At 28.6% G+C, this 15,352-nt stretch overlaps 1 protein-coding gene across 1 annotated transcript in view; it reads left to right on the top strand.

The window, feature by feature from the left end:
- Positions 1-1,024: 1,024 nt before the first annotated feature.
- The window catches only part of LOC100201029 (hsc70-interacting protein), a 31,752-nt gene continuing 17,424 nt past the window's right edge, over positions 1,025-15,352 (top strand). The window contains exons 1-4 of the mRNA XM_065812213.1: positions 1,025-1,066; positions 1,183-1,382; positions 9,476-9,560; positions 11,656-11,749. Of these exons, the coding sequence (XP_065668285.1) occupies positions 1,270-1,382; positions 9,476-9,560; positions 11,656-11,749 (292 nt within the window). The 5' untranslated portion in view covers positions 1,025-1,066; positions 1,183-1,269. The remainder of the gene's footprint in view (positions 1,067-1,182; positions 1,383-9,475; positions 9,561-11,655; positions 11,750-15,352) is intronic.

A 15,352-nucleotide genomic window follows, 5' to 3' on the forward strand; every position in this document is an offset into this window, starting at 1 on the left:
AACGAATATGTTGAAATGAGATAATTTGACGCAAAATCTTTATCAAAAGCCACTAAACTGAAAAAATTAAAAGTAATTGCAGTTCAGTGCACTTTTAATTTATTTTAATTATAGTATTTTGGTGTTTCCAATGAAATACTACATAAATCATTTTTTAATATACATTAACTTTTTTCAACTTTGTTCTATAGGCTGGTTTGGTGCTTAATCATTCATATATTCTTTCTTTTAAAACTAAAAATTTACAATATTTTTCTAATTTAGTTCCTTTTAAGCCTATTGATAACTTTCTGCAATTTAGGTTAAAATCATTTGTCTTCCCCAAGTAGCAGTCACGATTTATTGCATTTACGTCGGTAAATCTGTCGGTAAACCGGTAAATTTAATTTTAACATAAGATTGCAAACTAAAATATTTTATTAACTTATTACGCTCACATTTAGGATTGGGGCTGCAAACTTTTGTTCCCGTGCATCACTTGCTGCAATTTTTTTGGAAAACTTTTTTGTTTGAGATAAACATGAACATACCTAAATTTGGAGTTATAAAAATGCCTGAAACATTGAAAACATCAAAAAATCATGCGTCCGCCCATGATTAGATGGTATCATATTTTTCTGTTTAATAGAACTAAAAAAGATATTTTTTCTGTTGAGGGTTAACATATTTTCATCAATTAATTCTCGGGTTTTGGTCTAGGGCAACTAATAGTTTCATAATGAACGTTATTTTCTGTTTCAAAATTTATAAAAACGAATTGTTTTGGTAATAAAAAATAAACAGTTTGCGCGAAATCGCGTAAAATAAAAAAAGTAAAAATCTATATAGGATCTGTTACGTGTAGCATATACAGCCAATAATGATATACATTTCGTTACTGTTATATACGGATGTACAACGCATAAAAAAATTACTTTGATAGCCAGACGCTGCGTCGATAAAAAACATCGGTTTGTCATTTACTCTCTTAAAGTTTTTTTTTTCAAAATAAATGCTTTAATAAACCCAAAATCACGATTGTCGATTAAACTAGTTTTGAGTGAAAAAATAAAAAACAAGCATTTCTGTATGAGAATTTTTTATAATTTATAAAAAATATTATTCAAATAATGTATATTAAAAAATACTTATTTTATTTAATGAAACTTTAAAGTCTGTAAATTTATTAATCTGTCTTTCCAGAAAAATCGCGAGCAATCAATTTTATCTTTGTTTTACTTCATAAGTTTGCATTCAATATTAAGCGAGAACGCATGTGCGCACATAAAAATGTTTGACAAGTCTCAACTTGATCTTCTAAAGCAATTTATCTCTGCCATTAAGGCAAAACCTGATATTCTCTATTCGAAAGATCTTTCATTTTTCAAGGAATGGTTAATCAGGTTAGTTTTAAAGTTTTGATTCTCCGTGTAATTTAAAGTTAACTTTTTTGTTTTGTAATAACTACGCCGTTAAAACGAGTTTTGCAAGTCTTTTATTTTATTTAATTCAACATTACAAAAAATCATTTATTAATTTTTACTGTATTGTTATAAAATAGTGACATTACCCCGCTAAAAAGAGAATCGGAGACTTAATTTCATATTGACTTATTAATTTCTTTTTCATAAGTTTAATAATTTCTGCAATAAAATGTTATTTAGCAACGTTTTGAATGCGTTTTCTAAAATAGTTAACTAAATTATGACTGATTTCCTTATTATTCATGCATTGTTTGACTGCATACTCCCAATATCATCTACTGAAGTTATGAATTTATGTAAGAATAGCATTCAAAATGCGATATGTGTTTTATGGGATTCGGACGTACCAAAGTTCATGTGCAACTGGATGCTAATGCAAAGTGATAAACATATGGCACTAGAACTTAAAAAGCAGTGAAAAAACAGATTTGTTCATGTAGTTTTTACCACATGGTCCTTAAAAGATAAATTACTGACTCAGCTTTAGAGATTACAATGTAATAGTTTTAATTTTTGAAAAGACACCGACATTGTTGCACTTGTTTGTGTTTAGCAATGTAGCACTAATGCCCTAATAAAAATTAAAATTTTATGCGTGTTGTAACACGACCATTTATTTGTTCTAATGCATTATATATATATATATATATATATATATATATATATATATATATATATATATATATATATATATATATATATATATATATATATATATATATATATATATGTTATATAGACATAATATACATTTATATCAAATAGCATGGCTACATAAAAAGTGTAGTGTGAGAAAACTGACATTGCACAGGCATTTTGACACGAATGATTGCACTGATTGCAATGTGACCTATTTAAACAAGCATCACAGGGTTCAACAACATGATATCACCTATCTTCGTTATCAAAATTAGCATCCATGCGTTGTACAAGTCTAGTACAAATGTATTGACGGAACAATGTTACAGTTGCAAATCTACAGTATTGATGTTTACATTGTTGGTAACAGCTTCTGCAAACAAAAATATATAAATTTCCATTGAGTTATTGAAGTGCATAAAAAGTAATTTCGTCCCATACTCCAAGTTCATATAACAAACTCCTTATTTCAAAAAAACTGCAGGGGTTTTCTTTTTCAAATCTGATTTATTTTTATTGAAAGTTTTGTAAAAAAATTAAAGATTGTTATTTAATAATGAAAAAATATATATATACATTTTTTTAAAAAGATTTCAGAATCTCAGGTACGCTTCTAACATATAAACTTGTTTGTATTTCACGTTAAAGATCTTCACTTTATACAACCGTTAATGAAATAATGAAAGTAAAATATTAATCATTTTTCACTTAAAAGATAAAACTTGTTCAAATAGAGTTTCATCTTCTTTTCAGATTTAGTACTGACGCCCAGAAGATGGCACCCAGCAATTATCATCCCGCTTTGGCCAGTAGTACGACTGACTTGGATAATGTGGATGCTTAAACTTTAAATCGTCATTATCTTTATCACCTTCAGAAACCATACCAAGCTAGTAAAAATCGTTGTATTTGCAAAATAGGTATTGTGACATCATAACATTGTCAATTTTATTAATTTCATATTTTTGTTTTTTGAGGAAGTCAAATGTTAGAGCAAAATCGTCATTATCGGATACCCTTTTCATTTTTATAATTGAATGAGGAGATGGTACAAATTGATGGAAACTTCTTGTCCCAGAAATAGTGGTAGCTATTAAAAGTCTATCAGTATCAAGTTTGTTTTTTACTAACTCAATTTCTTCAGCAGTGACGTACACAAACGTTATACCACTGATTGACTTTAGACAGTTTTCAAAGATTGCTTGAGAAGACAGTATATGACCTGTGGTTAGACTCTGCAAGCTAGCTGTTGCAACAAGCCTTTTAACAGTGCCACCTATTCCACCGCATGGAGATTTGCCATGGCTTGTTGCAAAGAAATTCCAGATGCAACAAACAGAATAATCTTAAGCATGGTGACATTAATTGTAAAAATGTTTGCAGTTTTTATACTGCCCTGCACAGCCATCAGAAAAATAATTAATTTTTGTAATTGTGGGGCAAAAATTAGTTTTTATATGATTAATGGTTTTATGCATAACTTCATTGATAAATCTAACATCATGATTCAAATCATTTGAAATTACACAAAAAGAAGATCTTTCCAATTTCACTTTCTTGTATTAAATGACAACTGGATGAAGGGAACATTGACTCACGCTCCAATGGTAACTCTGTATCTTGTCTTGTACTGCAAAAGTGTAATTCTCTGTAAAATTTGCCAGTAGAATAGCCTCATCAATACTAATTGTTTCTTTGAGATGCTTTAGATAGCTAGATTGTGATTTCGCTATAAATGAATGAGAAGTAATATTATCAAGTTTTTCACACAGGAGCTCTATGAATTTAATAATGGAAGTTTTATTGTTAATAGTTCAGTTCTATCTGTTGTTGTCAGCTGTTTTTACTGACTGTTCATTTTCATCACTGTCATATTGCTTTTTTGGATTGTCATTTTGTGTGAGATGCTGCTGGAAATAATTTTTGGTAGCTTGCATGCCAGGACAACTATTACATCGGTGAATCATGTAAACTTTAGATTTTCTGCTGCAGACAATCTTTTCAATGATTTTATGGTAAGATGTTTCAAGGCCTATAGCACTCAACATTATTTTAACATTTTGGCGCATTGTACACACACAAACAGAATGTGTACCTTTTGGACCAGCAAGGATGCACCATTTAGGCTGAAGACTGCAAAATTTAGAAAATCCAATTTTATGGCCTGGGTACTTTGTCTTATATGCCACATAGAGCTCCTTTAAGTTACATAAAATCAATTTTTTTGACATGTATTTTTTTCCCCTAACACTTAGTCTTTTTTACCTGGCATTTGCCTTGAATACTCATCACCACAATAAAAAAGCTTTACAAGTTCTATAACATTTTTACTGATTCGATGCTGTTCAACTACGTCAGGGTATGCTATGATGTTTTTTTGGTTGCGTAAAAACTTTGCATTTTGAATTTTGTGTTTGGAAACTGAAAACTCTTTTGCTGCTTTCTGATAGACCAAAGCTTTTTAATAACTGTTTCTTCAACTTTCTTTATCTTTCTCTTTCCAAGTGAAGGCTTGTTAGGTAAGAAGGTTTTAAGGTTTTGGGTAAATGAACTTTTAGAGAAGACGTTTCAAGTTTGTATAAAGTACTCTTGAGCAATGATCTTGTTGATTCCAGTATAATTTCTTTTTCCGTATTATTTTCAGTTAATTTAATCTCCAATTCGTTCTATTCTGATTCTTCACTTGATACTAATTTATGTCTGCATTGTGGACAAAGTTTTTCACCTGGAACTACGAGCTTGTCTTTAACTGCATAGCTACTTTGCTGTATCCAAGTTGATTTCACAAAGACTACCTAAAAAAAGGGAAGAACTCTTATAATATGTATAAAAATTTTATTAAAACCTTAAAAAGTTTAAGTTGTATGGCATTTAATAGTGCACTTTTAGAAGTCAGCTAAAAGGTTAAATATATAGCTAAAATAGAATTTGGCTGCCAATAATTTCATTATTGTAACTCACAACATTTTCACAAAACTAAAAGTTATGATTACTATAAATACCTTTTATAACTTATGAGTATTAAATGGGTTGCAGCACCGTGTTAATTTAGTTGTATAACGCTTCAAATAAGTATGTTTATGATGGAGACAAGTTGTTGGTTTGACATTTATTATTGAGAGCCCAATCCTCTGCATTAATATTTCTCTTTCATATTCAGGAATATCTTCAAAAGGTTCAATTACGATCAACGATGTATATGTTGTGAGATGACATTCACTTTCTAGGTTGATTCCAATGGAGCACTGTTGGCTGTTTGCGGTGACTCTAAAACTGAATTACCAAGCAAGATTTAATAATTATTTTATCTAAAATTAAGATAATTTTTTTTATTGAAATTTGTTATTGTTAACTGTTGTTTCAAAACTATGTTTAGATGACATACCTGGCGTCCCAAAACTATATTCATACAACAGCCATTGCAAAACTATATTTTTCACAATAATTCACTTTACAAAACTCTATTTATATATCAAAACCAACCTTAATAAAATGTTTTTTCACACCACAATTGAACCCATGAGAGTCAGGCAATTTGTGAAAATGTTGCCCCGTTTTATGGTTCAGTAATATACCATTTTAAAATTCAAAAACTATTCTAAAATATTAGGAATTGGGTTAATTTCTCTTCATCTTTGTATTCAACACCATTAAAAATGGTCAGGTACCAATTTTCAGTCATATTTCCCTACTAGAACTTAGATTATTTACACCAAAAGTATCGCTATAAAATCTATAATAAAGAATTGAGGCTAAATAAAGAAATTTTTTGTCTAAATTTCAAAATGACATATCTTTATTATGCTTTTAGAAACCAAAACCATCTTTTTTATTAAGATAGCCTAGGATAACTTACTTCATTTGAAAAAAAAATCGAATCTGTGAGCCTTCGTCAATTCCAAGAATTAATGAAAGCACAACCCGTGGTAACAGAACAAAAAATTTGACTGACCATTTTAAAATAAAAAGATAACTATCAAAAATTTTAAATTTCACTATTTTATCTACATTTTTGAATTCAGCACCCTCAAAAATGGTCAGGTAAAAATTTTTAGCCACATTCTTCCACTAGATCTTAAATTATTCAATTAAAAGTACTACTACAAAGTTCATAATAGCGGAAGTGGAAAAAAATAGGGCGTTTTAGGCTGAATTTTGAACCGTTTGGATTTGGGAACTCAAACTTAACTTTTTTTTTTGTTATATTGATAGGTACCACTGGTTCAAATTTAAAAGAAATCTGAGAGGGTGACTGAAAAATTTCAATTTTTTGTCCTACTTTTACATGGAATTACCCAGAACTCATTTTCTGGGTAATGTCTTAATATAGAATCTTCTGGTCTCATAAAGCAACAATGCATAATGGAATTTTACTTTAAAAAAGCATATCAATAGATTCATGATAAACCTTTGATAATTCAACTGCACTAATCATTAACTTAACATTTTGGTTGTAGGTACGCATGGAGTGTGTATGTGATCACACATACTATAAGCGTACCAGACACTCACGCTTTAATGCACCATTTTGGGCGGTTTGAGTAAAAGTGAGAAAAGCAAGACTTTATATCAGGATAACTGGTTTTAAACTTAGCATACAGTAAATACACATATGTACAAATAAAATATTTCCTTTCCTTTTTTTTTTTTCAGGGAAAGATAAAATACCATTTTTCAGCAGCAATTTGCTTGATATCTGCACCATATAATTAGTAACATTAAATTCTCTTTCTATACATTTGTTAGACCGAGGTTATGGAACCAGTAGTAATCAAATTTTCTGATTCCATTTGAAAGTTAACATTTTTTCTTTAATTTTTCCTATAAGTATATCCATATCATTTGCTCTACATTTAACTTCCTTAGATAATTTATTGAAGGAATCTTCTTGGCTTGAGCCAAAAAAAGGCAGCATATAAGCTAGGTTGCGCTTAGCCTTGTTTAAGACTATTATCAGATTGATTTAAGCATAGATGACAGCGTCATTTTACCACTCATCTGAATTGCTGCTAAATCTGCACTGTAATTTCTGTTACAGTTTGCCAAACACTCAAGTACCTTAACAATAATTAGCATTATCTGATGAATAAACTATGACTTAGTATGAACCATTTGGTCTCTATTGTAGAAGAATATTGTAAAGAAGTTTTTTTTTTTTTTAAAGTTACTTCTTTCATTGGTTTTAGTACTTCCTGGATGATGCAATTCAAATGATTTTGTCTGTTTTATATAAAACCTCCACACTTACATATTGGTTTCAGTAATTATCTTGTCGCTTCCTTGATAATGCTATAAATAAATAGTAAAATAATAAGTGCCATTTGCAAAATAAAAGAATTTTACTAAAATAAAGAAAGTCATCTTTTAGGTCAAGTCAAGATTTTAGGCATAATTTTTATTTCTGGTAGAATTATTAACAGATGTATTATCTAAGTAAATAAATGTGGTTTACAAGCTATTGTCTGAGAAATCTAGGCTAAGTCTGGAAGTGTTGTCTTCAAATTGTCCTCATTTTCAGATATTTTGTAAAAGGCAATCAAAGTAGGCCACTAGTAAATTTTTTTTTTGAAAATTCCTATTTATTTTGGAGATATTGGGTCCCCAAATTTAGACCGTTTTGTGAAAATTTTAGCAACATGAAAACAACAGACATTTTTGTTGTTGTTGTTGCTAATCTGGGTAGATTTCTACAGTAAAAGTAAAAATTCAACATGTTTATATTTTTGTTTCTATAGTAATCATGGTCCAAAACCACTATTTTTGAAATTTTACCCTAACTTTGAGCTCTAATATCTCTTACTTGCACGTAGTTTTTTTAGATGTTTTTGAAAGACACTAAGGCATACATTAATTTTATGGAACAAAAATCATATGTATGCAAGGACCTGGGAAGAAGTAACCTGCCAAAAATCACTTTTTGCGTTAACCTGCTTTGATAGATTACCCATAACAACCATGGCCTTAGGTCTGCCATGAACAGTATAAGTTATTTAGTTTCCTTAAACATGCATCTTTCAATTTCTGGAAAAAAATCTAGGTGCTCAGGTGATGAAAAGCCTACAGAAGTCCTAGAAGTAGCCTTATTTCTCTAATTTTTCAATTTAAAATTACCCTAGCAACTGTATATATATGCTTAGTAACAACTACTTTACAGCCTTAATAATCAGTTGTGCAATGAGAAATTTTGATTTAAGACGTAAGTAAGTGGTGCACCAGTTTACGCTTTAAAACAAAGCCTTCTCATGGCATTATCATTTTTGACTTTCTGAAGCCTAGAATTTTCTTGAACCTTATGAAACTTTCTAAAATTTTCTGGAGTCTTTGTGAAGTTTATGACTATATATTTAGACTATATAAGCTGCCTGATTGGGCAATGCTAATAATTATATATGAATCTGTATTCGGAAGATGGCAGTCAAATAATATATAAGTAGAATAGCATTTATATTTATTATTATTGGTTTTCAGAAATATATTCAAGTATACAATTATAATGTCTTCCACTACTAATAAACAAGATGATCTGGATGAAAAATTTTGTATGATCTTATGACATATGAAAAGAAGAACTCTTTCACTAGAAGAATAATCACTGGAAGGTAAGAGCAGGATACCACTCAAAAATGTTGGTTGCTATCTGTTCCTGGGAGAATCCATCAAAAGAAAAAGGAAATGCATAAAGAAAATTGAGAAAGAAGTAACAAGTTTATGGCAAAATAAATTAAATTTTCCACACAGTATTTATCAATTCAAGTCATACAGGCAAAACTGGATTATATGTTGAAGAATCATTTAATAGTAAACATATTAGATTTTTAACTTAAAAACTGCACACTACTAAATTGTTAATAAGAAATTAAATTGCATATCTGAAAACTGAAAATAAGAAAAAGCAAGTTGTTTTTTACTTTAAAAGCAGTAAAAATTTCAATAAATAAATATATATATATATATATATATATATATATATATATATATATATATATATATATATATATATATATATATATATATATATATATATATATATATAAATAATGCATTAAGAGAAAGATTAGTTTGGAAGGTGGAAATTCTAATCAAGCAAATTTTCGTTATTGAAAATAATGTACTTTGCAACAAAAAAAGTAAAGTGCAAAGGAGAAATTTGTTTTGATTTATTATAAAGTAATGGTATTTCAAATAGATCCTACTAACAAATACTTCATTAAAACTAGAAACCTTTCAAATCTAGTTTTAATATCATACACAGGATAATTTTTTAAATTAGTATTCTATGTTTTATGTGTTCATTTAAATTGAATGTAAAGATGTGCTAATGCTTTGTGCTTAGAGGTTCCCTGCAGAATATTTTTATTACAAATATTTTTTAGTTTGGGAGCAACATTGCCAGAGCCTTCTCAACCAAAAAGTTCATTTGACCCAAAACACAATAAATATGAAGATGAAGATACCGAGGTATTATAAAAAATGATTCTAACAAATGTTTTAGTTGAAATTTTTATAAAAGAATTACGCTGGTAATTTTATATTAACTTTAGATGGTTACTTTGGTGTTAAATATTATGAGCATGTTGTAGCATGCAAAAAAGTTTCTGCTCAGCATAGTTAAGGAGAAATCCAAACAATTTGCATTTCTTAAAAGCAAAAATTTACGATTTTATTTTTGTGTTTTCTATTTATTTTCAACTATTACTGTTATAAATTTTTTTCAAAAGTAGAATTTAAGCTTTTCTTATATAATTTATTATTTTTATATAAATCTTTTTTCAACCAAAGTATCAAACAAAACTACCACTAAAATACATAAAGCACATGGGAGCAGCATCATAAAAACAGTTGGAACAAATGTGTTAAGTATTTACCTTCCTTAAATGTATCTTATATTGGAAAGTAAAAAGTCACCTCGTTTACAGCCCTAAAATATTCAATAAATGGCTAAAAAGCCATTTATTGAATATTTTAATGCTGTAAACCATTTATCTTTCCAAAAACAGTAAAAACATTAAAATCAAAGTTTTCACATTAGTTTTCACTCGCAGCAATTTACTTCCATAATCTTTTTATAGTTGTTTGAATAAATTACCAAAAAGAAACGTTTCTGCTTTTATATAACTTCTGTCCCTTAGCATTAAGCTAAAACATGAAACTTGTAGATCATAAAGTTGCTGAATATTTGTAAACAAAATAATACAATGAGCTTCAAGATTTTTTCTTAAAAATATTCTAATCAGAGTGCACACAAAATAAAACAGCATTTTTTGAAAACGAAAGGGCCTAAACGTGATATTTTTCATCAGATCTTTCCTTAACTACGTTGAGTGGCCAGTGACATTTTGTGCTCTAATTTAATTTTTTTTTTTTTAATGATTTTTAATAATTATACGATTTTATTATAAAATATAGGTAACAAAGTTGAAGAAGTTATTAAATAAAATATTTTAAATAATTTCATAAATATTATCAGCATATTATCATGCTGAAAATATGTTTTTTTCTGAAAATATAAAGATATGATGTTTTTTCAGCAGATAAAGATATGCTGAAAAAATAATGCTGATGATCAATATCATTTCAACAATATCGTTTTCTAAGATATCTTTGAAAGTAGTTAGCAGTATAGATTTTACTTAAATTATTGAAAAGAATAAGAAAGTTGGTTATAATTTGCAAAATATTGCCAAAATTAGACAATCCAAGTAAAAAAAAAAACTTTTCTTTGAAAAATCTATATTTAATCTGTTTTCATAATGTATGATAAATATATGTATGATATACAACACTTGATAGTAAAGTCCAAATGAAAAAATAGACATGTACAACACTTGATACTAAAGTCCAAATAAAAAACATGATGGTTTTTGGCAGAATTCAGTGGTATAATGCATAGTTGCTTCAGGTAACTGAAAAATGGCTGATGTCCAACTTGAGTTGTCTGTTATGAATGTCTGTAGTCCAATGCTGTTTTAATTTTTCTTGTTTTTTTTTTTTTTTTCACACTCTAAAAAACTATTAATCGCCAATTCATAAAAGCATTTAACAGGAGAAATGTTGCAATGAAAAATTTTTTTAATTTGACATTGTCAAAACCTGTTATTATGCCCATCATTAGCAACACCTAACACTTTGTAAAAATAAAAGCAACCCTAATTTAAATTCTAAATTTTTGAGATAAATTTGTCGTATGCTGAAGAAACAATTTTTGAATTTAAGAATAAGGCAGGGTGATGACCTTAAAATACACCACCAAGTTGATAAAACAATGATTGTCTGCTTTTAAATATGAACGCTGGCCATCTTAATCACTAGGCTTAAATTTTATAAAGCACATACAATAGATGCAAGATAATCAGGTTTAAGAAGATTATAAATCATTAATCTTTTTTTTAAAAAAACAAATTAGAGTAAAAATGTCATCCTTTGGAAACTTTAGTAAGTTGCTGTGTGTTTAATGGTTAAATCAATTTATATTTAATATTATTTAAAAATAGATATTTGGTATCAATATAACTAAATAGTTTATAACAGTTTAATAATATAACAATAACTGTAGATGCCTGATGTCGAAGATATTTCTACTGAGAAGGTTAAAACAGATCATGTTCATCATGAGGACAGTAACGAAGATATCATAGAAAGTGATGTTGGTATGAAGTCTATAAAATTCATTTTTTTCTTAAAATTTATATTGTCAGTAAGCAATTTAGTAATTTTAAATTGTATACAATTTATAACCAATTCATCTAATTCCTGATGTAGTTTTCAATTCGTCCAGTAAAGTTTTTAATACTCTAATAAATAAACAGAAGCTTGCCATTTATTTTCTATTCATTTTATCTATTTATTATTCGTAGGGCTGTTTGAAGTAACTTAAGTACTTGAGTAATTGTTTGATCAATTCATTTACTTAAGTAAATTTATATTACTTAAGCAATTTCAAGTATTTTTTTTCAAATTAATAAACAGTAAATTAATATTTTTATTAAAATTTGTATAAAAGTAGTCTGATTTTCAATTGTGTATACAGCTACCTTTCTCCTTATCCTATATGGTACAATATAGCTTTAATGGCATTACAATAATGAAAGATAACTGCTATTTTATATTATTTTAAAATAATATCAACTTTGCAGTTGTTTCTTTTTATTCGACTTATATTTCTAGTACATTTGTCATATATATGTGGTTATTTTTGTTTTGTTTCAAAATGCTGTATATCCAAGTATTATTTTTTAACAAAACGCTTTATATCCATTTCATTAATAAAATATATCTATTAATGAAACATAATATTATTTTATTATGCATTCTAAGATCTACCTTAAAATTTTGTTCTCCTTTAATATAAATCAGCAACTTTTTTTAAACAACTCACAAGTGCAACTATAAAAATATATAAGGTGTTAATGAGTATTTTATCTTGTATTCAATAACGTTAATTAAAAAAACAACAAAATAAATCATGTTATGCTGGAAATTTTTTTAAATATTTGTATCTTAAATTAAACATGTTTACAAAATTCACAGCTAAAAAACATTTAAATCAAATTATGAACTATCTTCTTCACTAAGGCTAGCATTATCTTCAGTGGCATTACAGAGTAGTGTTTTATATATACTAAGTATTCTGCCTTCTGCTCCTACAAGACCGAGAAGACGAAAAACATCGTCTTTCTTAGCAAGTTTAACACAGTTATTTAATTCCAAACGTTGCGGTCTAAATGTCTCCCATTTCTTCCGTTTTTTTAAGGATACTGTGTGATTTTGGCTCAATGGTAACTAAATGCAACTACTTTGAGCTTGTCTGAATTTATAAGAAGTTTTTTTGCTTCACTGATTTTAAATGTTTTTTTGCTCATGACATACTTTTTGACTTCTGATTTGAAGTCATGCGCTGACCAATTCTGCCCGTAAACCATGACTTTTCCATGCCGGCTAAGTATGTTTATGTATTCATTAGGCTCAAAAATTTGGCCTCTTTTTTTAATATCTAGCTGAACCTCGACCAAACACGCAATCAGCTGGCAGATATGAGTGACCTCGTTCTGGAAAAGTATGTGTAATCTGCAGTTTATTAAAATATTGTTTTCTTAGAGCTAGAAGCATACATGTCATATTTATGTTTTTGTTCTGGCCATAGCATGCATCAGAAAACAATCGAAGTGACGAGGCGTTGAAACATTTATCTTTTAAAACATTTTTAAGTAGATGTTCTATAGCTGAACAGATCATATTCGAATCTTTCCTATTTTCACACTCCATCAAAGTAAAAAAATATATATCGTTAACAGACTGAGACTTATCACCTTTATGAATAACAACACCAAGGACATAAAAATAAAGCTGTCTAGAATAGTAGGCTTCTCCGATTGATAATTTTGGTAGTACAAGGTTCTCCATCATGTCAAAACAGATAGTGATCTCATTGAGATGAATATCATTGAGAAGACTATAAAATTTTCTGGCTTTCCTTCGATGAAGAATGAAAAGAGCAGTTTTTAATTTTTTTGGTTATCAGTAATATTTTGGTTTTTCATAGCCAATTTATATGTTTGACATGTAGAGCATGTATCTGTTGCTGGGTATCCAAAAGCTAAATTGAAATGATTCATAAATACCCGATCATAATAATGGTAGCCTACAGTAGCTACAGTATAAGCATTGTTTTTATCCAAAAAAAGTTCGTACATCCGCTTTACATTTAAATCAGACTGCAAATATTTACGCCTTGGAGCACCTTTTCTTCCATAATGACTTGCTCTGCAATTAAAAGACTGAATATGGTTTTTAATAACTTCTTTCTTCTTTCTTCTTCAGAAAAAGCTATTTTCTTCCTGTCTCCTCTATTTTCAGGTCTGGTTGTTCCATGTTCATACCAGTGTCTTGCAATTCTTAAAACTCTATCAGGTTTTATGGCTGGAATAAATTAATAAAATATTAACTTTTACTCATTAATTTTTTTTAACAAAATATACATTCTATTTCTGAATTAAAAGTAAAGTAATTTTATACTTACACAATACTGAACAAAATGAAGCTTGGCAAACTCGTACTTTAATTCCCTCGCAGCATAAAAAGTACTCAATACTCATATTTCTTAACTTTATTCGATTATTATATTTCACTCTGACTCTTTTAACACTGATTATATTAAGCATTGACAGTATAGTAGCATCTTGTGATACTTTATTTGCAATACTATAGAATTCTGTATGATGTTTTAGCAAATTATCCTTTGTTATATCTCGAGCCTGAAATAAGTCAATCAATAAATAATTATTTTGCCATAAACACAAATTATACCAAGTAATCTTACATTGTGTATAATAAAATTTTAAACTCATAACTAAATTATAATTTCAACATACAAAGATCATTAAATTAAAAAAACTCACTTTGCAGTAACCTGAAACATGATTACATGATATAATAGGAATTTTTTCTCCGCTTGAATGTCTAAATAACTTATTTTTCTCTCTTGCAGAGCATTGTTTTTTGGTTTTTTTTTCGTGATTTTAACGTTGACACAACACTTTCATCTAAACCATCCAAATCAGCCATCTTTATTATTATTATTTAAATATGACTATTGCGCTTGCGTGGAGTTAACTTTATATAAGCACGGATTGGTCAAAAAAATATACAGCACATTGAAAATAAACTAAAAAAATTATACAGCGTTTTGAAAATAAATAATTTTTAGAACCTAAATTAAAAAAAAATTAAACCTAATTAATTAGTTACAAACATGACTTAAAAGTATCTAACTTTCTCTTCAAAATTATCCACTTAACGCAGTTTTTTCGAAATTGGCGCTTACCGCGTTTTGAAAATAAGCTCTTCATATATACACACACATATATATATATACGCTTGAGATCCGGCTAGGAGATGCCAAGTCCAAATTAAAACGCCCTCTGCCTTCGGGCTCTTGGTTGAGTAAAGGTTAGATATGGTGTCTTGATAAAAATACTAATCTTTTGCAGATGTTAAATGCATTCGGCTACTGTCTTTAAGGCTTCCAAGGCAAAGACAAAGGGTGAACAGTAGTGATGTGCCATCGGCAAAGGGCGATTAAGGCTAATTATAGAGTTTAATGTATGTATATAAAGGTAATATCTTAATATAAGGTATGCATCTTGCATATATAAGGTGTGCCTATGCACCTGTTTAGTTTGGCTTAATAGTCAATACTGATGCATCGGCCAATGCCTATTAATCAACCGATGCCATTGGCCAATGGTTTAGCC

Source organism: Hydra vulgaris, chromosome 12 (assembly GCF_038396675.1).
Source record: "Hydra vulgaris chromosome 12, alternate assembly HydraT2T_AEP".
NCBI lineage: Eukaryota > Metazoa > Cnidaria > Hydrozoa > Anthoathecata > Hydridae > Hydra > Hydra vulgaris.